This window comes from Protopterus annectens, chromosome 4.part1 (genome assembly GCF_019279795.1).
Source record: "Protopterus annectens isolate FY-2018-M chromosome 4.part1, PAN1.0, whole genome shotgun sequence".
Taxonomy (NCBI): Eukaryota; Metazoa; Chordata; order Ceratodontiformes; family Protopteridae; genus Protopterus; species Protopterus annectens.
The window spans coordinates 309,199,167-309,225,100 of record NC_056734.1 but is presented as its reverse complement, the minus strand read 5'-3'; the positions used below and the strand labels follow the sequence as shown (position 1 = coordinate 309,225,100).

General features: G+C 40.9%; 1 protein-coding gene across 1 annotated transcript in view; it reads right to left on the bottom strand.

The window, feature by feature from the left end:
- The window catches only part of LOC122800843, a 1,417,490-nt gene that overhangs the window by 869,805 nt on the left and 521,751 nt on the right, over positions 1–25,934 (bottom strand). The window contains exon 10 of the mRNA XM_044070157.1: positions 18,830–18,922. Within this exon, the coding sequence (XP_043926092.1) occupies positions 18,830–18,922 (93 nt within the window). The remainder of the gene's footprint in view (positions 1–18,829; positions 18,923–25,934) is intronic.

The following is a 25,934-nucleotide window of genomic DNA, read 5'->3' as shown; positions in this document are numbered from 1 at the left end:
TCAGTTCATCTCCCTGAGATGGTGACGTCTCCAGGCCTATTAGGTAGTCATATGAGGCACCCATGTCATGACAGGGTGCCATCCATGAGCATGGAGATCATTGGACAGGCATACTCAGCATTTGGGTGACCAATATTGGATCACATATCACCTTTAAGGGGTATTGGCCATGCGTGGATGGGCAATACCAGCCTTCACAATCCTCACCTCCACTATTCAGCATGCTGGCTACCTTGCATAAAGACATGTGCTACACTATGATGTTGGACATGCTACACGTACATATCCTGATCTGAAAGACATATGTCATGGACAGCCACCGTCCTACTACCAGGATCGCCACATGCTGGACAGATCCCTGTGCCATACATGTGACATACTCCCGTCATACCATGCAACCCTGTCCATCAAAGCTGCATATGTCATCTCTGTCATACATGGTGTGATGACCGCATGGTAGATGTATTATCAACTGTCTGGATCAGTAATGTGGCACTGATGCACCTCACAATGGCAAAATGGCTGTCGGATACAGCTAGGAAACCTTGCCTGTACATGCTATAGTTGATAACCATCCCTGCGAATGACGTCCGGGTAGCCATTGTCCCATGTCTATTACATGTGCAACACAGACGATCCGTGGCAGGATGTTGAACTGCTGTACAGTGCCGTGTAGATGTATATGGCAAAACACATGCATGTAAAGGTTTCCTTGCGTATGTGTGCATTGTCACTGCTGAAGTCCATTAAGGCAGTGTATGTGTTGATATGTGACATATACATAGCATCAAGGTCAACACCATTACTGTGGACACATCCAGGCATGTGCTGATAGGTAAGAACACCAGTGCAGGCAAACAGACATGCCCACATCAAGACAGCATTCACATGGAGTATGAACAATGTAATGAGGTGACACACATATATGGTGATGATATCCAATGCATAACGGGTGTTACATGTGTAGGACACAAACATGTCAGTCGTGTCAGTGTCATGATTATTTGCAAAGATAACTGTGCAGATTACTAGATTTAATACAAATGTATGTGCAGCAGTATCTCTGCACATCTCTGTGATACTGTGACCTGTCACCATCATTATGTCTTACAGATAATGCCTCGTTCACGCCTGCCAGCGTACAGCCACCAGGAGGATGATGTCCTCATCCCGTACCTCCATGAGAACTATGAGGTGTTGTTCAGCCATGTGCCACAGCATGCCCAGCAGCATGATGACCTGTGGCAGGACCTTCGCAGGAGGGTTAATGATGTGGGTGGCCATAACCGCACCTACCAGCAGGTGCGCAGACACTGCACGGACTTGATACAACATGCGAAACAGCATGCCACTGCAATCACCAGGGAACAAGGTGGAACAGGTGGTGGGCCACCAACCCAGCCCCCACTCACACCCACCGAGGAGCTACTGGCCAGTCTGGGGACACCCTCAGAACAGCATCCACAAACACTAGCTGCCATCATGGAGGTGGGTGTCTCCCAACCAATGAGCCTGGAGTTGCCTGGTAAGTCAGTACTGCACATGTGACTATTATATCCCATTTAGTTGCATGTGTCACTGTACATTACATAATGTAACATCATATGCAAGGTATGTTTACACACATGCTGCATACTACAGTATGCTACCCTGTGTATGCACACATGTGCATACTATTATGCTATTGTACAGGCAAATGTGTTAACATGCACAGTGCACCCTGTGGCTGTCATACAGTCATGGATAATGTTCAAACTGCTGTGTCACCCCTATACAGGTACCTCTGGCATGCCACACAGACATCAGTCCATTGCAGGTGAGACTGTCATCAGTATCAGGCATGTTGAACATAGATCTATTCGCCATGTGGCCAGTTAACACTTGTACACTTGATGTTTGGTCTAGTCATGATATACAGGTCGCATCTCCCATCATTCACACTGGCTACCCATGTGCAATATATACAAATGAAATGATACACCGACATGAAACCACAGTATCTGTCATTGTTACATGTGTGGACAGCTGTGCATACAACGGTGGAGGTGTTGTACAATGTAAGCATATGTAAAAAATAGAAAAAATGGAAAGTGGGTAATGAATCAAAAACTAGTAAATCACAATTTCCCCAGTAGTACAGGATCCAATAAAGGCTGTCCCACGATAATAATCCACAAGTAGTCCAAAAAACATCCGAAGTAGATAATACGTAAAAATTTATTTAGCGATACAAAACAGTTTAAAATTCGCTGTCATCTCCAAACACTGGAAACTTCATCAGAATAAAGTGCCTATGTTATAACCAGGTTTTATACCTTAATCATTAATTAACTGAATTTAATTTAATTCAACAACTTAATGAATTGATTAAACAAGCTGCATTTAAAGTCACACAACAAAATTTTACATATACACATTTTTTCTGAAACACAAGCGCCGACCAAATGCAGTGCACTCAACAACACAAATTTACCTGTGCACTATGTAAATAGTCAGCAAAATCATTCATGACAATTTCGCAACAGTTGCCTGCCAAATCAAGTACATACAAAATACCATACAGTTCGTGCATGGAGTACACACCGCTCAAACCTCCTATGCATCAGTCCAAATGTAAATATCTTAGCTTAAGTATGGGTATAAATAGAAAATGGTATGGGTGTATGATATAAATATATCCCTTAAAATTGATTTAATGAAACATAATATATAATTAAATACATATTCAATAGATAAATAAATAGCTACCAAATGTTAAAAGTTATATCTAAAAACACATGTAATAGACATGGTTAAAAATATAAATTACATTCTATTCTACTTCTTTGTATTTTTTCTATTTTTGGTTGGTTTTATTTTATTTGACCTTAATTTTAGGGCAGGTAAAAGGGACACATGGTCGTTCATCCCTGGGGGTGTGTTGGAATCCAATTTCAGTTGCCAGATCAATTCACAGTAACAGAGTTGGTTTTCCCAATCCCCCCCTCTATTGTTCCTGGGTACTACTTCCAAGATCCAAAACTTAAAATGGGCTCCCTTACAGCAAAGCATATGGTGGTAAAGGGCATTTGCCTCCTTCTTTTTTATGTCATAAATATGCTCATAAATTCTCTGCCACAGATGTCTTTCTGTTTTACCCACATAGTGTCCCCAACATGAAATACAATAGGCCAAGTATACAACCCCACTAGTGTAACATGTGCAATATTGTTTTCCTTTTAACCTAATGGGAATAGTCGGTACCTGTAATTCCTCTTTATTTTCTAAAAATGTACATTGGGCACATCTTTCACATCGAAAAGTGCCTTTCTTCCTTTTGTCTCTTACTTCCTTCTTTTTCTCAAAAATGGCCTTTAAATTTGGTCCCCTTTGGAAGCTATAACATACACGTCTATCAAATATTTCTGATCTATTTGGCATATTCTTAAAGAACTCCCATATACTATTAATAGTTTTCTTTATTAAATTAGTGTTAGTGTTATATGTCATAACAAAAAATGGAGTATTCATGTTAGTTACAGTACTGTTACTAACTTCATAAGTGGTGGACTCAGGGTTCGTGTTTAAAACATTGTCCGTCGTGACTTCCTTATTCAGTAACGGAATATATTTAATTCCCCAACCTTTTGTCACTTCTTCCTTTAAGGGAATAATAATGGAATCCGGGTAGCCTCTCTCTGAAAATAATCTGTGTACATATTCCAATTCTTCAATAAATTCAGTATATCTTGATGTCATTTGGGCCACCCTGACCATTTGTCCCTTGATAATATTCTTCTTTTGTAGGGGTGGGTGGTTACTACAGTAGTGGAGGTAAGAATTAGAAAAACATGTCTTTCTAAATATGTTAGATACATATATTCCTTGTTCATAATCTTTTCTAATACTGATATCTAGGAAATGTATTCTTTCCATACTGAATTCAAATGTGAACTGAAGGAATGTAGTGGAATTGTTAAAATAGTCCAAGGCTCTTAGTGCCTCATCTTGTGTCCCATTCCAAACTATCAATATGTCATCCAAAAAACGAAAGTATTTGACTATATTGACCATAAATGGTGAATTAAAAACAAAATGTTTTTCCCAGAACAACATAACAATGTTGGCGAAAATGGGGGCACAAGCTGCCCCCATTGCCACACCATCAAGTTGTTGATAAATTTCGTCCTGGAAATAAATGAAGTTGTTCTTTAATACTATTTCTATATTTTCCAGGATTAATCTGAATTCATTGTCGTTCAAAAATTTGAATTCTATTAACATGTATTCAAACCATTCGAGTCCAATATCATGTGGAATCACAGAAAATAAGTCTTTAACATCTATTGTTAAAAATGAATAATGTGATTCAAATGTTAATTGGTTTATTTTCCTTAGTAAATCCCAAGAGTCAATTAAGATGTGTGTATATAGTTTGTAGAAGGGCTTTAGTTTACTATCAATGTATATGGCCAAAGGTTGAGTTTTTGAGCCTTCTGATGTTACAATTGGCCTCAAAGGTGGATTTTCAACACCTTTGTGAATCTTGGGAATACCAAACATAGTGGATAAAAAAGGTTTTTCTACTTTAAAAAATCTGTATAACTTTTCATCAAATAGACCTTGCATCAAATTGTCTTCTATAGTCAAATCAATCTTATGGTACGCAATATTAAGTTCATTGGTAGAAATGATTGAATATCTACCCTGTATGTTCAATATATCCATCATTTTTGCTGTATACGACCACTTATTCATTAGTACCACCCCAGCCCCTTTGTCAGGTTTCATAAACCTGACATCCGAATAACACTGTTTTATTTCTTCCAAGGTTGTTTTTTCTTCTATAGTAAGATTTGATTTGTAAAAGTTGTGTTCATGATGACACTACAACATTCTAACCTCATTAATTACCAATTTTTCAAAATTGCTGATATCGCTTTGTAGAGGTGGGTTAAATGTACTTTTCCTTTTCAAAACGTCACAATATATGTTCTTATTAGCACTGGGTGCAACATTGTTCCCTAAATCATTAGAGTTGGCCAGAATTTCCAAATTTAACTTCCTGTTAAAAAGCCTTATGTCTAATATCATCTCAGCCATGTCCATTCTTGTGACTGGAACAAAGGTGAAACCCTTTTTGAAAAGTGAAAAATGTCTATCCTCAATTTTGATATCAGTGTAGTTATATATGAAAAATTCACTGTTTGGTTGACTAACTATGATATTATTCCTCTCTATATCTGTAACATCGTGTGTCCTGTTGTCCTCTATGATGTCATCATTAGAGAGCGAAAAATTCATGTGTGTGTCTACACATATCATTTGGTTTCTGAGGTTAATATCAAACAAAGCAAATTTTGTGTATCCTTGATCTATAGTATTGTCCCTGTTTAGTTCTGTGTTGTCATGGACATTGATGTTCTGTGTAGTGTTGTTGTTGGAAGAAAATTCCTTCAGTGTCTCCGAACATAGTTGTTGGTTACTTGTGCATATGTTTGGTGTGTATGCATGTTCCGTATTCTCTCGGACCTTCTCGGTCCTTCCTGTTCTAAAGGGATTTCAAAGTCACTACATTCACCCTGATAATTATACATATCTGTGTTAACAGTATCACTAGTTTCATAACCATAACTGTGATGTCTTCACTGACCAGACCTAGTATTTTTTTGTCGGTTATAATTATTTTGTATGTATCTTCCCCTAGGTGGCCCATAAGTCTGTTTGTTAGTGTTGTGCCCTAATACATATGCGTGTTGGTGTTCGTATGCCCAATCATCTCTATCTAATTTACCCATTTTTCTTTTTTGATTCTTAACTATAATGTTGTCCACATCATTGAACACTCTGAAATAATCACTTTTGTATTCTCTCACAGTGAACAGTAAATCATCACATATTTCTTTGTTAATTTTGTCTATTTTGATGTTAAGTTCATCAATCAAACTGTTATTGTTAATAATCATAACTTTTATCAATGCCAAACCACAGTTATTCAAAATATCCACAATCTCCTTATACAGCGTAGAACCCACGAAAATGTCATTTGGGAACTTGTTTAATCTAAGCCCCTTAGCCGCATGTTTCCTTTTCAAACATTCAGACAGAAACCAGTTGTCTAAGTTTAAATGTTTAAATTTTAACATGTATTTTTTAAGGAGCTTACATTTCTCAGAGTAAGTAGTGTCCTGCCCGTTTTGTCTCTGTCTCTGTTCACGTTGTTCAGTAGCTCCAAAACTTTTATTTAACCAGTCAGTTACATTAATATTGGCGTATTTTAGAAGAAATGAGTCATTGTCATTATGTGGCGTATCATTCCATTCCCCATACCTCTGTTCACTGCGTGGTGGTCCGCTATCGCCGGAAAATCTCCTGCTAGAGTTATTGTGATTAGTCTGCTTGGTTCGCACAGGCTGTGCACATGAAATAGAGTCCTCATTGTCCTGGGTACTGCTTTCCAGCTGCGTAAAGGCTTGTATAAGCCTAGTTAGCTCTCCGATAAGGGATTGTTCGTTCCTGGGTTGTGTGGGTCCTCGGCAATCCTGCACATCCATTGGAAGACCGATCAGTAAAAAATAGAAAAAATGGAAAGTGGGGAATGAATCAAAAACTAGTAAATCACAATTTCCCCAGTAGTACAGGATCCAATAAAGGCTGTCCCATGATAATAATCCACAAGTAGTCCAAAAAACATCCGAAGTAGATAATACATAAAAATTTATTTAGCGATACAAAACAGTTTAAAATTCACTTTCATCTCCAAACACTGGAAACTTCATCTGAATAAAGAGCCTCTGTGTTCACCAGGTTTTATACCTTAATCATTAATGTAAGCATATGTACTATACATTGGAACAACACATGTGTGGTACGCAAACAGTACCACACAGTGAGCTGGGATATGGGCAGCCCACAGGAGTCACCATTGTGTTATATGCCCCTGCAATGGGTGCACACATTGTGATGTGCCATCTGACATGTCCCAGACACATAGTGTTCTGGCTGCAATATTGTCACACAATTCCATAACACATACCCCACATACCGAATATACAACCCGTTGTCTGCATAGCCCTGTGGATGTTGACATATCTGACATCTATGGGTGTATGTCATATGGGACAACACAGACATGTGAGATAGACGGCCATCACAAACATTTGGCCAACACATGTTCACACATGGCCATGGGGGATGGCCAGAGACATGTAGCCACACAGTAGATGTGATGTGTTTACACCCTGTTGCACATTGTCCACACATGGTCCAATTATAGCCTTAGTTGACTGATTATACAGTTGATGTGGTACACTGGATATCCTAAAAGCCTGTGCACAGCTAGTGGAGGTGTCACTTAAGTCTACCAAATAAGATGTGTTGAACATCATGACTATGTCATAGCATGACAGTAGTCACCTGTACAGCTTCCACAGACATTGACACCACATCAGGCCCCAGATACTGTACATTTCCCTTGCTGCTGTAGGACATCACCGTTAGCTGTGCACCTCGTGTGTGTGGTACATCAATGTCATGTGGAACATGGTGAATTGACAAGTCTGCCATGTGTGGACATGGTTGCCAGGCAGCTAAGACTCTGTAGTAGTTGTGCAGGGGTGTCATCTGTAGGTCTTCCAGTGACCTGTCACATGACACAGCATGGTTTGGTGTGTATACACCTCAGCATCGTGGGTCACAATCCACAGTTATGTCATGGGTATGCATGCTGTTATGGCTATGCAATGTGGGCATATTACGCACTGTATAGCAATATAGACACCTCATGATGCCATGCAATGGCACAGTGTCTGTACTTCACACTGTATAGCATTGTAGATGGCTCACATTACCCTTCCATGCTCATGCACATTTGCTAAACATGCATTCTATTTGTAGGGCATACAGACAACACTGTAATGTGATGCCCATTATAACGCTGTATATGTGTCAGGACACCATTGTGTCAGACATGTATGCATGTTAATCCACACGTCAGCAGATTACATGTCAAGGTCACTTCAGCCATGTGTACTGTTAACCTGTTTTGGTCCACATAGTGTATAACGGGGATGCATGCTTACTACCATGATTGTGTGAACTGCATGGCTACTGATATGACACCTGCTTGCTGTTGTGTGCAACCCAGTGAGGTATGCTAACTATTAATGTCTGAGCTGCATGCTGTCTGCTGTATCACATGCATGCTGCATGCCAATTGTCAAATCACATGTATGGTGTGTCTGTGTGTGTGTGTGTGTGTGTGTGTGTGTGTGTGTGTGTGTGTGTGTGTGTGTGTGTGTGTGTCTGTGTGTGTCTGTGTGTGTGTGTCTATTGTAATTCAGAGTCTTTCTTTGCATTCACAGGTGATGTAGGTGTCTTACCCTCCTGCGGTCCATCTGATGTTAGTGTCCCCACAGATACTAGCAGTGATGAACATATGCATGAGGTACAGGCAGGGTTGTCAGGGGCTGAATCTGTGCCAATGGTTGCCATCCCAGCTATGTCCCCATCTTCCCCGCACACAGTTCTGCTGCCAACGCATACTGCATCACCAGTGGCCATAGAGGAAAGACAGTCAGTGTCTGTTAGCTTGGAACAGGAATGTGTGGTGGCTACAGAAGGTGGGTCTCCACACCATGGTGTCAGTGTAATGACTGCAGATGTGCCACACAGGCATGTGGACAGTGCTGCTCGTAGTAGGACCTCTGGCAGACATGCACCTGCAGAACAGAGCGCAGCAGCTGGTGTCACCAGACGCATGTTCCAGACTGTAATGGCAGCACAGACACATGCTGAATGGCAGAACAGAGAAGGGCAGAGGCTGCAGAGGGCTGCTATCTGTACTCTAAATGACAACATCCAGGCATTGGAAAATGCTCAACAGCGGATTGCTGATGCTTTGGACAGACGATTGGGTGACATCATCAGAATCCTTGAACATGGCATGGCAATCCGCGAGCATGACCTGTCTGTGCTGGAACATCTGGTAGCAGTGAAGTGTAGGCCACATGGACGTAGGCCAGCTACACCACCTAGTGCAGGTCAACATGAGCATGCCACCTCATATGCCCGCTCTCATAGTGTTGGTAGCAGTAGCAGTGCAGCTGGTGCTGCGCTGTCCACACAAGGGCACAGCAAGCCACGTGGACGTGGCCCTGGACATTCCCAGTGGGGACACGGTTCCAGTGGACATGTGTCGTCGGACAGTAGCCAATCTGTACCTCCACCTGGTAGTGCCCGTGCAACCCCTGGCAGGCACAGGTCATGTGGCCTTGGCTGGACACAGTGGGCTGTACATCCTGATCTGTAGAATCTGGAGCTGTCAATAATACCCCTGTGTAGGCCTCACAAAAGGCAGAACTGTGTGCACACATACATGCACATGGCAAAAACATCTGTAGGACACCGCAACAGCCACATGCATAATGAACACACATGTCCAATCAGATCACCGGCCCTTACCACACACATGATGTCATCCATAGGTGCAGCCTATGCCCCTGGCAAGCATTATCACCCTGTGCATATGATGAAGCCTGTGCCGCATCCCTGTCATCCACACCATCGGTTCAGGGACTTGCTCAAATGGTCTGATGCACAGGGTGCACAGAATAGTGAGAGAAGTGTATATTACATTACTTGTGTACTGTTGACACGCACCAGACATACCATGTAGCACAGGTTTATCATGCATTGTTATATGTTCACAGTATGTGTCTTGGTAACAGCAGTAACAGCATGTTGGTAATGATGCCCTGGTTCCCTCGTTATGGTCTACTTGCATGTGCCAACAAGTAGCAGTGTTTGCAATTTCCCATGTGTAAATGTGGAGTACTCACAGGCACGTATGGCAATATCAGCATGCTATACGTAGCCTCAACCTGACTGTTGGAAAGGCTAACATACCACAGATGTCCAGACATCTACTGATCCAGAAGCATGTGGGCTGTTTAATAGGCTACAGTGGCTAGAGACGTGACATCCATACCAGGTCACATCACAGGTATGTTGACATGGTGCAGGGGGTGTACACAGCGGTCTGGCTGATGATAACGTTAGAGGCCACTTGATAGCATGAGGCCTCACTGTGTAGCAGTAATACCCTGTCACATTACAAGAACATGCCCACACTCACGGGGTCAACAACACTATAACGCACACTCAATAGTGTTGAGGTGAGGACCCCTGCCTATGTGGTAATCACCCTCACAGTACTGTGCACCCACACGACGCGACACAGAAAATGAACATGTACAGGTAGCCAGTAAGGCTGAGACCGATGGCATCAACAGGGTAGTAGACTGCATCACCATGAAGGGGTTAGGGATCCTGTCTGTTCTGTATGGTAGCATACACCCTCACTCCATGCACCAGACAGCCATACATACATATACACAAACACACACACTGTGGAGTCCACAAATGTCATTCACATACAGATAGCTGACATGTGTGTGATGCACACCACCCCTGCCTACGTCATGCTTTCCACACTGCAGTATGTACAGATCTCTACAACAGTGTACCGGGGTGTGTAACAGTTGGGATGTATTCCCCACCATATGTGGCATATATGGTCACACAATCAAACACACATGGCAGTACTGTGAATGATACACCTGCTATATGATGATACGTCTGACAGACATGCATCAGTATCGGCCGCATTATGTGTACCAACGCTACCTCTGGCAATTGTGCTGCTATATGCACATGGGAGGATGTAAGTGTTACAGGTGTCAAGTGACTTACAGTCAGTAACACCCGACCGCTGTGTAGGTTTTATGTCTTCACCGTCAAGTAACAGTAACATAGCGTACTGTTTGCACATGTAATGGTAGGATGGTGTGTGACACACCTGTGAGTAGTCCCCGGCAAACATCCATCTGCAAAGGTGGATCACCACTTTATGTACACACATCCATCCATACCTGATGTACATCCTACCGTACTGTCAGTATTTCACCATATGCAGGTGTCAATGATGGGGCTGCATTGCAACTGCATGTTGTAGTTAGGCACAGATGAATTACATACATCAGCTACTGCACATGCATGGTAGCTGCATGCACACCACTGCATATACATGTGTGTTGGTCCTACATGCCTGTCATGTAGCCATGTTTGTATGCATTGCAATTGGTGGACATGTGTGATGACATACATAACACATAGACTGTTGTATGATATGATGGATGTCATGGGTAACTAGTACAGAGGGAATGTGTCCTCGGTCAACATTGCTACCTCATGTACTGTTAGCATTCAACAGCCATGGACCTACCTTCCATTTGCATGTGTGTGATTGCTGTAGCCACTTGTCTGCACAGAGGACAGCAAAAGCTATGCTATGTACATATGTGTTGTGTGTGTGTGTGTGTGTGTGTGTGTGTGTGTGTGTGTGTGTGTGTGTGTGTGTGTGGTCCATGCACATATCCACTGTGATTACATGTATGTCATATCCAAACATGTGTGTTCTTTGGTGTACAGTGACAGTCATCTGTCACAGCAGTGTAAGACCCAGGGCCCCTGTTATGTGTAGAGCCGACCTGGTTATGTACAGTGGTATCATTGCATTGCATAACACATGATGGAACCCTGTAAGTACATGTGTAGTCTGCACAGTTGCTGTAGAACTATGTACAGTCCACTGGTCATGAGTCACACAGTGTTGTGGTAATGTATGGCTGTGTTGCTGGTCCAACGACATGGTGATGTCTGAGGGCTACATAGTAGACTGTGGCGTTTACCTCTGTGATCTGCACCTGAGACATCTGTGATGGCTCTTGAGTGTGTACTGGTCAGTACATGAGAGTGGCCTTCATGTATGAGGGGACAGTAACACCATACTGTGCCCTTCCGTGTTTATAATCCGTGTGCATGCAAGATGGCCCTTTGCAACTGCTAAGTGTGTGAGCATGCCCAGTATGCCGTTGTGTAGATGGACACACAGTACATTCCAAACTGTGCCCTTCCGTGTTTAGAATCTGTGTGCATGCAAGATGGCCCTTTGCAACTGCTACGTGTGTGAGCATGCCCAGTATGCTGTTGTGTAGATGGACGCACAGTACATTCCAAACGGACGTCTGATACTAAGTGTGTGAGCATGCCCAGTGACACCTTTTGTCGGTGATGTGCCTCTGTGTATGGGCATGGCCATTGACATCCTGTATAGCGATGGTGGTCATCCAGGCAACAGATGTCCATTTTCCATGTCAGGATGGATGCCTACATTGAACACACTGGTTGACTGTCTTGAAGGGTGTACTGTCTGTGGAGCATCTCGTATCTATGTAGTGTTGTAATAGTGCTCCGTAGATGGGCAGTTGTCCCACTCACACCACTGCCGTGTGTTTGTCTACGTCTACCTTGGGACAGTAATATGCTTTTAGACTGCTCACTCTCTATACATTCCCTATCGGCGTCTTTGCCTTTGCAAATGATGTCATCCACCTAGAAGTATGCCTCTGGGAGAGCTGTGTTCCAGTAATCTCAGTAGCGCATTCTGTAACTGCGTAATGCTGTAGTGTGATAAGGTAGTTAAGTGTATGTTCAACTCCCAGCCCTGCCAAGTGTGTGTGTGTGTGTGTGTGTGTGTGTGTGTGTGTGTGTGTGTGTGTGTGTGTGTGTGTGTGTGTGTGTGTGTGTGTGTGTGTGTGTGTGTGTGTGTGTGTGTGTATTTCCAGCTGCCTGGGGACAGAGTAATGCTTTTAGATGGCTCACTCCACCTACATTCCCTATAGGCGTCTTTGCCTTTGTGGATGATGTCATCCACCTAGATGTATGCCTCTGGGAGTGCTGTGTACCAGTAATCTCAATAGCACATTCTGTTACTGCATAATGCTGTAGTGTGGTAGACTAGACAGGTAGGTGCTCGATTCCAAGGCATGGCAGGTGTGTGTGTTTGGCAGTTATACCGTATGTGTTGGTATCTGTGGGTGGCTAGCTGCGGGATGTGTTCAGTTTGTTTTGTTGCTGACCTATATAGTGTCCACAGCCCGCATATTCTGCCAAGACACTGGGTTGTCAATACATACATTCACCAATAGATCTGGTGAGTAACTGTCAGCAGCCCTACTCTTACCCTTGATACAGTCTGACACATGTGACGCAACATAACACACATGCCTTGATAGTAACAACACTACATGATGCAGGTGGCACATGTAGTTTCTTTTTCATTCCGGTCTAATGCATTGCTGTCATGTGGTCTGCTGTTGTGATATAAATGTCATATCTACATATGTGTGTACATATATATGTGTGTATGTAGATATATAAATATATATGTATACAAATAATATATATGATATATGTAGATGTAGAGGTGGACAAAGATGTGAACATATGTCTAGGAACATCAGCACTATTGAAAGTTTGTGCTGGATGATCTGTACGTGATAACCTGGGATCTATGTATATCTGCCATGGCGTGGTGTTAATGCACAATGTCTGTAGTGTGCAGGGCCATAGGTTGTAGTCGTGTAGACACCGGTTATTTTGTTGCTGGGAAGGCCATGGGACATCGAATATGGTGATGGTAAGGCACTTGTTGCCAGTTGTGTATGGATCTGAGTGACACTGAGCAGTGGTTAATAATTTAGAGGTTCGGTATGGGTCATATAACTATTCATTAGAAGACTATACTATGCAGATGAGGTTGACTATGGTGTATCACATTTATCACCAGGGTGTGCTGCTGGTCCCTGGACTGTATGTGTGTAGTCAGCCGGGTGCAGGTCTCGAATATAGTTGACAGCATGGGAGGGGGATCAGGCATACTGTACGTACATTGCAGAACTGTGCCTCGGGAGTGCTCCTGCCTTAGCACACCTAAGCTAGGAGTGTGTCTTTACCTGCCTGGTGACATTGGGAGGGATGACAGCAGTGGTGGGGTAGTCAGCGTGTACAGGCTGCACAAACAGGTGTTGATCAGCACAATCAGCAGATGACATGGCCAGCCCACACATGAACAGTACGTTAATGCGAGCAAGCAGCATACACACAGGTTTCGTCCACACTCTACACCACCAGTGTATACCTGCAGGGACATTTCATGACACAGTCCAACCAAATGACATGGGCTGCAGCAGGCAACATATACCAGCATGTGCAGGAGGCTGGGGCAGTGAGGATGTGTATGCTGCCGAACAACCCTTACTGGGGTGACATAAGACTTTATAGACCGAGGGTGACTTACCAGGGGCTACATGGGCTGGGGATGTTGGAGCACTATGGGGTGGACAGAGACCTCCAACAGCAGCTTGTTGACCTGTGCCTGCCATACCTGACACATCAAACAGACCGAGGGAAACACATCACAGTGGATACCATGGGAAGTGTTGGCCTAGGTGTACTAGCCACAGGTACCTCACACAGCACAACTGGGGATATCATGGGTATCTCACAGGCATCTGCATCCAAAGTATTACACCAGTTCACAGATGCCATGTCAACACATGCTAGTGATATGCATCTGTTCAACCACATGGATGACTACCCTGGGGTACTGGGTGCTATAACCTGCACACGTAGCACCACCTGGGAGCAGGGTAGGGCATACAGTCACTGCAGGGGCATACCCTCCAACAGCTAGGCCATATGCGATGGCCAGGGCATGAGATTGAATGTGTGTGCTGTCTGCCCTGGAAGCTATGATGTGTCCGATATATGGCTTCTGACACAGCTGTAGCACACCAATGCCTATATGGACATCCTCTACAGTCTCCTAGTGGAGGATGCTGGGTAAACACTGGTGTAGTGGCTGATGACACCCATCAGCAATGCACACACACCTGAACACTCACACCATACTGAGGCGGATGCACAGGCAAGACATATACTTGTGCATGTGTTTGGGAGGCTTGGTTCACAGTTCTGGTATCCGGACGCATCCGTTGGAGCTCTGCAGTATTCACAAGCTACATGCATACAAGTTGTTATGGTATTTGCTATGCCACACAATGTTACCCTGCAGTAACAGTTGCAGCAGGAACAGCATGGGGCAGGGCCACACAGCCCAACACCACTGCCAAGTCCTGTACAGGCACAGTGTAACTTGGTGAAGGAACTACCTGAGTAGGGCACAGTCGGCGAAAGCCCGTGCACAGTATGAGCTGCCCTTGGCAAAGAGGCAACACAAGGCATATGCATTGACACAGTAGGTACCCACGGATATTCTCTCTCTGACCCGCACACAGTACAATGGATGCCAAACATGACAGTACCTGTGGTCGGCCATGTATAGGAGGTGCACTGTGTTCATCCGACATAGGCAGCACTCCAGCACCCTCCTCAAGTCCGGAACACACCCAGGGTATGTCTATTGACCTAACAAGTGGCAGTTGTATTAGAATGTGTACTTACCCATTGCTATAGTATGTATGTGAGCATACAAGTAACTGTGGTGGCAAAATGTTAGGGCAGCAGACAGTACACATCCATAGTAGCACCATGACCTCTGTAGCACATATGGGGGTCACAATGATAGCCTGTAGTACACAGGGTATCCTAACCCACTGCAGATTATGGGCTGACCATCATGTGTGTCCGTACAGCCTACACACGTTCCATGCAGTTGGACAGATGTGGACCAATACAGACAAATGATATACAATGGCCTATGGATATGCCCAATGAATGACCCCAACTCCCTAAGACACACACAGATGACAGCAGGCCAGGCAGTTTGATGTAGGTTGTGTAAGCTAGGACGTCCAACACCACTGTGCTGGTAATTAAAGCTGGGAACTGACGTACCCTGGTATCCCTCCAACCAGCAATTTAGGTAGGTCCACACACTGACATGGAGTACCCGGCATACCAGTACAGTAATGGCAGATGTGTACAACTGTTGGCTATGCCCCCCCGTCACACCTACACATGTGAGAGTCATGTGCACCACCCACGGTGCTGTGTAGTACTGTGGTTGTGGTTGCATGTCCCCCCCATGCTATGCAGACATGTAGCAACTGTCAATGCCACATAACCATTAGCTACCCTGCAGACACAGCATGACACCTGTCTGTGTAGAACAGAGGGGTCAGAAACACAGTACTAACTATCTGGACATGTGACACATGCAATACAGTTGACCATACTTTGCATGCTCACACAGATGATGGTATGATGGTATTGTCGGTCGACAACATACATAACAGTCATACTGGGCATGCTCACACACTGAAACACAGGACAGCCAGGCATGCATACACCAGTGGTCCAGACATACCTGCCAGTACATTGCTATACTGTTGGATGTCTGCGCTGTATGGTGTGTGTGTGGTCTATTGTCTGTACATATGCCATGGTCTATTGTTAATTCACATGAGCTATGTGTGCAGGGAACTTCTACCATCACGTGTATAGGGCGTTTCTTTGTTTGAGGACAGGCCGACGCCTTTGGATACAGACCGGGTATGGCACAGTCCGGCAGGTGGGAGCTGTTGTGCATGGGTTTGTACAGTGTTAAGCACTGCTGACCTCTGGTCACAGCACCTTATACACATTTAGACTCCACATTTCTTTGACAGTGCACTACTGGCATACTGGTAGACAAACACACTTACAGCCACTCGCTCTCCGACATTTCCGCTTACATTTGTCACTCACGCTGGGTGTGTGCGATCCCTTGTGATTTGTATTACATCGGACTACATGACTACAGTATCGGGTATGTGTAAGCATTTTGCTATGGCAGGCGTACGACTGTACAGACTCGGCGGCCTGTCCAGTGACGTAATCATATTATATGCGTGTTCCTCATACGATCTGCTCCCATCTGCCTGATACATGGGAACCGATACTCTGCAATGCTGACATGTGACTTGAGTTTGTTAACGCAGCTGTCTGCCGAGTCATGCTACCGCATACCTACTGCACGTTGACCACCTTTCAGATTGCACGACGGGAGACTGTAGGAGTGACACTTTTCCCACTTTGTATGGGACAGTCCCTCCTCACACATCTCATGTGACAATACCAGAACTCTCCACCAGTCGGGGACACATTTCTGCAGAATCAGGGACAGGTCTAGAAAAATCAGGGACACTTTTACAAAAGTAGTGCTATTAACTTGACACATTGACAGAATCAGAGCATATGACTTAATACACATATTCTGAAGTAACAGTTGTTTATAACTCTTACTTATTGTCATTAGTCAGTAAGTGTAATTCATCACCTTTCCTTCAACAGTCACTACTTTTAGGAGGGATTAAGAAGGACAGAGTTAGACTTTCAGTCAAACTCAGGGACGTACCTGACATGTTGGAGTCATATATATATATATATATATATATATATATGTATGTATATATATATATATATATATGTATATATATATATATATATACATATATATATATATATATATATATATATATATATATACATATATACATATATAGATAGATATATGTGTGTGTGTGCGTGTATGTGCGCATGCTTATAAATATGTTGGTCTCCACAGTATGACTTGAATGATGGGACTTGATGTGTTTGCATTGAAGTAGTTTGTTCCATTTACTGAATGTCTGATGTTTTTATTTTTCCTTTTTCCTTTACTGTAATGCAGAATATACGGATGTCTCTTGTTTTCTACCCTATTATGGGGTGGAAGGGTAATAGTGTAGGATGTTTTGTATGGTATTTTTTAAATTTTTTAACGATTGATTATTACCGGAAAAACATGTTATTGAAGAATGGACTTATACACATATATTTATATATTTATTTATTTACTTCATTATAAATAAATTAAATACAAGTATAATTTATTCAAGATATTACTGATGTAGATGGATCGTGGAAGTATTACACACTACCTATTTCACAATTCACAATTCATAATTCATAATATATATTTAATAATTTATATTTTTAGTATATGTATATGAATTTTATATTTTAAATATGTGTACAATATGTGTAGAACCTGTGAGATCTATATCTTGTGAGATCAACAGCATGTTATAATTTCGGCTTTTATGTCTGCTGTTTTATGCTTTTATCTGTTAAACTTTTTTATCTGTCAAATAATTTTCATCTGTTAAATACTGGCAAACACTGTTAATTTTGATTAATCTTTATTTATATTTAGTGTTTATCAAATAATTACTAGAAAATGAAAGTTATGTTTTATTTAAGGTTTACAGTATTGGACACATGTTTTGGGACTCCAAAAAATTTTCAGTGTTTTTACACTGTTTCTCTAGATGTTTCTTTTATACTGTTTCTCTAGTGTTACTAGTAATTATGTTAGTATACAATTACATCATTAACCAATTATTCAATTATTCATTTAATTCCAACTATATAAAGGATGGTGAAGAATTTGTACTCTAAAGATGCCCTATACGATTGTGGGTGAAAGCGCTTAGTATGGAGAATTGTTGTCGCATTATTGTATTTTTTATTTTTATTTCATTAAAAAGTGGAACCAACAAACCAGTTTTCTAACGGGTTATTGAATGACTTGTCAGCTTACTGTTTTGTATGGTATTTGGTGTGTTGTTGCGGCTGCAACATTGGAGTACTGAATGTGTCAGTGGCTATGTTTTATCTTCAAGGCTACAAAACAGTGCTGGTAAAGTATTTTTTTCCTTTTGTGTACTTTTCAGTGATCTCAGAATTAGTATACATAAAGTCTCAGGGGTGTGTGGGGTACAAGTGCAAATGGAAGGATGGTTACTGCATGAAAAAAGAATTTACATTTTTTGGCATATCAGAAGTCAGAGAACAGTATTTGATCTATTGCTTCTCATTAAATTACGTTTTTCCCAATTAACTGTCAGCTATACACACACATACACACTTCTATTAATAATAATGCTTTGATTTTATACATTACCTGAAAATCCTGGTTTGCATGTGCAGTTATAACTTTCAGATGTACCATTCCACTGACATGTGGCATTAGGACCACAGGATAAGCCCTTGCAAGCTGTAGAGTAAGCAGTCATAAGTAGTCCCATTAATAAATGAACCCCAATAACTTTGTATAACATGACTGATTAAAAAACAAAGCAGCATATTAATAAAATAATTCCATTAATAAACTCTTAATACTATCACAGTTGTAACTTTAGTCACTTATCTAGTTATTCGAATTCCTGACCTAGATTTACTGACTTCATACAAGTTCATGAACCATGGTTACCAGTTACCTTGTATTTTACAAAGTAGGTTGTAGTGTTTTTTGTTAACGCCCATACACTGGCCCAGTAATCAAGGAGCTTCAATGCTCACCACGAACACTAGTGACGGGCATGCACATTGGGAAGATAACAAGTACCCACACAGTAATGCACAATTTCCCTTAAGAGCACACATAGATCACAGTCAGTCTGGGGCTGGTTTCTCCCTTTCTCTCCAGATCCCCAGGAAGACTCCCCACTGGCAACAGCTATAGAGTTGAGTCCTTAGCCAGGGTTCCAAGCCAAGTCCTCCCAGCACTCCCTCAGTCCAACCAGGTCTTTGTGTCCCTGCCCAAGTAGCTGACATATGAGCAAACACACACACACACACACACACACACACACACACACACACACACACACACACACACACACACACACTCACACACACTTTGAGAAATTATTTATATAGAAACACACAGACACTCCTGGGGAAGGCTGGCACAGGTTCACTAGGAATGCCCCTTCTGCCCAGGTTATAAAGTAGTAATCCACTGCCACCCGACCTCTACTTATCAGCTACTATAAAGCCCTTCCCAAAGGGTGATCAATTTCACTGTGTAATAATACTTTTATCCAATTAGTAAGTGTAACCAGAACTTTTAAAGCTATTAGAGTGGCTTAGTACTGCATCACTAAATACATGCAAGTACTCTAGACCTTAAATTATCTGTACACAAAACAGCCACAGTTGAAAGCTTTAAAAATATTTAATAATAAATAGTAAAAACACAAGACAAATCTTCTCAATTCAACACAGTGCTAGTCAATAGTTCTGACAGAGGAACTTTAAAACAATACTGTAGGATAGTCTGACATAAATATAGAAAACAGCTAATCTAATCTTACTGTTTTCTATCTATTTCTAAGAGAAATATTAAGGTCTAAGATCCTACTTGCATACAGAGCAAGCAAGTGCAGGTGATGTTGTCAATTCTGAAGACAAATGCAAAATCCTATATCTTTCTGTCTGAGATTTCTTAAATTGATAATACATCACTGCTGACTCATTTTAGATTATATAATTCTTGACACTTCTCTAGTTCTCACCATATCAGAAACTCTAAATTTACATTTCTTAATATGCTTGCACCTGGTCAGGAAGCCACAGCAATAAAAGACATTATACATGTAAAATCTAGCAATTAACTCTTATCCCAAGACAATAGAAAGAATTCCTTCATCCAGACATCTTGTCTCTGAGTTTTGAGATCAAACAGTCATAAAATGCTTTACTTTATCAGCTTTCTTCCAGCAGGGTGCACTGTGGTTTCATTTTTGAAGTTCAGAACATATAACACCATTTTTCATACATTTAGTTTTCTTACATTTGTAAAACAGTCTGTGGATTGTATTAATATTTACAGCAACATAGAATTATATACAAAATTTTATCTAGCTGGGCTGGCAGCTTTTCAGATTTTCACAAATATCTTTATAGATCTGTTGTTTTTATATAAGTAAGTAGCCATACTGTTTTAAACATTTACTAGAAGACTCTGCTAAAAGTTGTAGTATGAGGATGAAAAATAATTGATTTTTTGCTTATATAAATGTGAAATTTATGTTTTTCCCTTGGAGTAGGTTTTGGTTTAGATTTATAGTTATAGTAACTTCAATTTTAATATTTTGGTTTTGATTAAGGATTTGTGTATGTGTGTGTTTTTGTGTCTTATGTGATGGATGCAGCACTTTTGTTTTATTTACTTCATTAAGAAGTACTGCAAATAATAAATGTGTATGTCTGTGTTTCTTTACATTTTCAATGGATTTGTCATACGGCCAAAGGGCCATAGGCAAATACCAGGCTGGGTTATGCAGTGGTGCAGCGGTTAGTATTGCTGCCTCACAGCAAGAGGTTCTCTGGTTTGATTCTTGGCTGGGGTCTCCTCTGTGCAGAGTCTGCATGTCCTCCTTCCATTTGTGTGGGTTTCCTCTGGGTGCACTGGTTTCCTCAGACATTCCAAAGACATACATCTGGAGTGTTTCTCCCTGGGCCTTTGCTAAAAATTGGCTCTGTCCCAGCTGGACTTTCCTTGTAAACAAATGTTAACTAACTAACTAACTAACTAACTAAATAAATAAATACATAGGCTAACTGCTCAGAAGGGCCATTGTAAGCCTAGTCAATAAACTGGGGGGTCACACTCAAACACTGCACCTGTGTCTGTGAGGTGAAATCCTTAACCATAATACCAAAACGACCCATAAAATTGTCTCCAGACTGATAGTTGAATGAACATAGACACACATTCAAGTTGACTGCATTGAGTTAGAACCCCTACTGATTAACTAGTTACACAAGACAGAGAACAGAGTACTTAATTCTAGTGCCACAGCACAAGTTTAAAACTTATTTCTGAAGAACATCAGATGACCAGCATATACATTTTGCAAGGTTATACACAGGGTTTTATATCTATGAATACAGCTTGGAGAAGCCACTTTTCTTTAAAGTGGCTATTGATTTAAATGTTTTTTGATTATGTGGGTTTGGTTACATTATCTTTGTTGTTGGAATCCTTATTCAAGTAAAGTTTATTATTTTGTCTTTTCATTTCAGTCATTCACTAAATTTATTGTTTCCCCACTGACATAGCATAGTAGCAATCAGACATGATTGTTTCATCTATGAAGGAGAGAAAAAATATTAGAGTAAACTGCAATTGATAGAAGCAGTGCTTACCGAGAATTATTTCTTAGTTTAAAGTCAAATCTTCCTATTAAATATAAGGAAAAGCTTGAGAATTTATATATAAACCAGCATAAACTATATCCCTAAATGTGAAGAAGTACCTTTCCATTCCTTATACCGTCTTACTCTCCCTTCTCCTTCTTCACTTACTTCCTTATTGCTATCAAATTCTCTTCCCTGACTTTCTCTCTAAATACGTCATAAGCTTCTTTTGCCCTCACTTCATATTGCAATTCCTCTTTATATTAAACTAACTTACATTTAATTTCTCTGCAAACTAAAATTTCTCTAAATTTCAAATGATTGTCATATTCATTGTATCAATTCTTAACCAATGTTTTTATATTATGTCTGATTTGTTATACGTATTTAAACTGCAGGTGTTTTTGTTTTTTTTTGAGCATTGTAAAATTATTGTTCTTAAAATGTTTTGTAATAATTTGGAGCTTTTCTTTTCAAGCTTGTGCTGAAAATGGGCTGCGGGCCAGTTGGACTTTCCTGGAAAACAAATGTCAAACTGCTTTTGTTTCTGCATGATTGTTAAAAGATTAACAAAAGTAAGCAACTTTCCTGGAAAGCAACAACGTATTACATAATTTGAATACAAGAAAGATACTTGATGTTTAGGACTTATAAAAAGCTGAACAAGACAACAGCAGGTACATGTAATAAAACAATTTAAATGATTTAAAATGGCAGCATGAATTCCTGTGTGAACTAGTGTTATAAACTTCATAGGTCTGTATGTTATTTTTTTTTGCATGAAAGCCACAGAATGAGAACAGGTGAAGTAAAGAAGCGAAGGTCTGACATGCTGATACTTCTATGTATGTCAGTGATTTTCTCTGAGCATCCATTTTCCTTCAGCAAGAACTGAAAGAAAAGATACAATGGTGTTCAATGATTTACTAATATAAATAATTATGGAATTGTTAGAAATGCTTTCTAAGTCATTATTACTCTTCATATGCTTAGTAATGTATTCAGAATGACATTTTTTTCTTTTTTTCAACATTCTGATGAATATATTCGTTATAGCATCTATATCTATATGAAATTCCACTTTTCATTTGAGAGAACAGAAAACCTTTACTGATTAGTATCCCTAATATGAACAATGATACTACATGTTAAGTTAACCACCAGGCTAAACTTTTATTAAATGCATGTCATCATGTGTTTGTGTCTATAAGTGCATGCATGCATTTGTGTGTAAGTGTAGGCATGCATTTGTGTGTGTGTGTGTGTGTGTATGTGTGTGTTTGTCTGTCTACATGTCTAAATTTGAATCTATATCTTTAAAAGTATATGTGCCTTCTTTTCATCTGCTGATAATATACATAGCTAATCTATCAGTTGCTGAAGTGTTGTCATTAGATGTGCTATTTCATCATTATTTTACTCCCTACTTACTGCACTGATGTGTCTGGGCTTGAATTATTCTAATTTCTATTAACTATGAGTTTGCAGCATCAGGGTCAAATAACATGATACTTTTTATACTGTTTGAAATAGTTAGCCCTTCTCTGTGCTGCATCAACACTGGGATTTGGATAATTTAGTATGGGTGTGCAGGCAGTGACCCCCATTAATCAGTGGGGCATGAATATTCTTCTCGTAAAAACACTTTATAAGCTTGTGGGTTCTGTAATTGCTCATCTTAGTTTTGTTTTGTTTTACCAAGGTTTGCCATGTATAGTATTAGCACAAGTCCTCTTGTCTGGTTATACTAGCAAGGAGAGACACCAGTGCTTCAGTTGTAGTACCTGTAGTCATTAACTACGTCCTCCTCTGGGGCTCTTCTTCATCATCGCGGGTCTCTTCCAAAGCGAGTGAGTTGTGCTTCTTCAGACTGGACTGCAAGGGCTGAACAATGCTTTGGTGGCTGAGGTTTGTGTGGGTGATGAACAGTTGCATGCTGTGGTTGACTCTGGTGCTGACTAGTATGCTGGTATTGGTCCTAACCACTAAGTGGAGGCACATCCTTATAGGTCACTGAATGCTAAGATGTGTGGTTTGGGTGGATCTCTGTCCCTTCACTAAATAAGGACAATATAAATGTCTCATCTCATCTCACAGCCCAGATGCTATTCTGAAACCTAATCTCTACCACAGCTAGAGGAATGACCTGCCCTCCACAGTATGTCGCCCATCGCTCCCCTTAAAGAGAGGTGGACAGACACACAGGCATCATTCCTCTACTCCTCTAGTCTAGTTCCTTAAAATGAATGAGCTACTTACCTGGGCTTTATTCTCTGTATTCCAATGAGCTGGCTACTAAAAAAGTACTTCTATACACGTGTGTGTGTGTGTGTGTGTGTGTGTGTGTGTGTGTGTGTGTGTGTGTGTGTGCATGTGTGTGTATGTATATATATGTGAGTGTGTCTGTGTGTCTGTGTGTATATTTGCAGAAATACACACACGTGCACAGATGCACAATTACACACACACACACATGCTCGCGTGTGTGTGTTTGTGTGTGTGTGTGTCTGTATGTCTGTGTGTGTCTGTATGTCTGTGTGTGTCTGTGTTTATGTACAAAGCTGCATCTATCTATAGCTATGTATATACGTATATCTATCTCTCTGTCACTCTCTCTCTATAATGAAAATATATACATATGTATATTTTTTTAAGAAATATTGTATGGGTGGGTATAGCATAGGCAGGAATTATCCATGCCTGGTGTGGTTTGATCAAGTCAGCAAAGCCCTTGTAATCAAATGCAATCTAACTTGGGCAATGCCTGCATTATTATTTTGGAAAGAAATGTCTCAATTTTTCAAAATAATAGCTCTGTATTTGGAAACTTCTTCTCGGATATTCTCTTGTCACTATATTGAGTAGCTCTGGACCAACTACCTACTTTACTGTGAATGCCTAAGACAATCAAGGGGCAATATTTGCCCAAGCTTGGGTCCTGTACTACCCAAACCTACTACCACCAAAATTAACTCCACACCTTCCCTTCCCACTGAAACCCACAACCATAAACTAGTGTCTCTCAATATCCTTAGCCCATATAACAAAATCACACCCCTACATACCTGGATATTTCAAAATTTTCCAAACATACTCATATTGGCAGAAAACTAGTTAATGCCATCTATCCATTCTTACCCTCAGGCTTTAACATTCTTCTACTAGACTACATATTTAAGCACCCATCTAAACATGCCAGGTGATGTGTCTATACTATTTGTAATTCACCATCATATCAAGTGCCCCCACCACCAGTAATTCCAAAGTTTCATACTTTGAAGTGATAGTATCCTTGTTGAAACTCAATAACCACAAAACTATTTTCATTATTGCCATCTACATACCACCAAACCAGACAAAAAACATTTCAGTCATTGAGGATATTCTTTCCTTGGCTTCCTCAAAAATTTCACAGAAAATCATATTAGGAGGCACAAATATTAACTGGGACATGTGCAACTTATATTCCTCACTCACTACACCAAATTTCTTGTCAACCTTCTGCAATCTATGTATAGTTACTGTACTCATAAACACTCCTTCCAGATTTAACAAATTCTCAGGCATAGAAACCATCAGAGACTGGATTCTAACAAACAACCTTAATGACAGTACTCAATGAGACATTTTCTCTGACTGTGTATTTGACCTCTACCTCTCCTTGATCAGTTACTGCTGTTCTGCAACACCAGTATCTATTATATTCAGCTGGTAAGAAACCATGCAATGCTTAACAGAGACCAAATCTATGAAACATTGAGTAGTTTGAACATTCTAAATGTTCTACCCCCAGTCAATCCTTCCCTCTGGCTGTCTCTGCCAAACAACTCATGAAACATCATGCTAAAGCCTGGATTTCACCAGGTCACCAAATCCCTCTGTTTTCTCTAAACCTGCAAACTGTTTGAAATACTACCAAATTTCTAGTCATTCTTGACAAAAATATATACGTATTTCACTAACCAGCAAAATCTGTATTCTAATTCACACACAAAATTATAGTCTGGCCTATATCAACTCTTTAAACCTGGCAACCCATCCTAAACCACATTCTAATCAACCAGCCTACAATACTGGCTGCT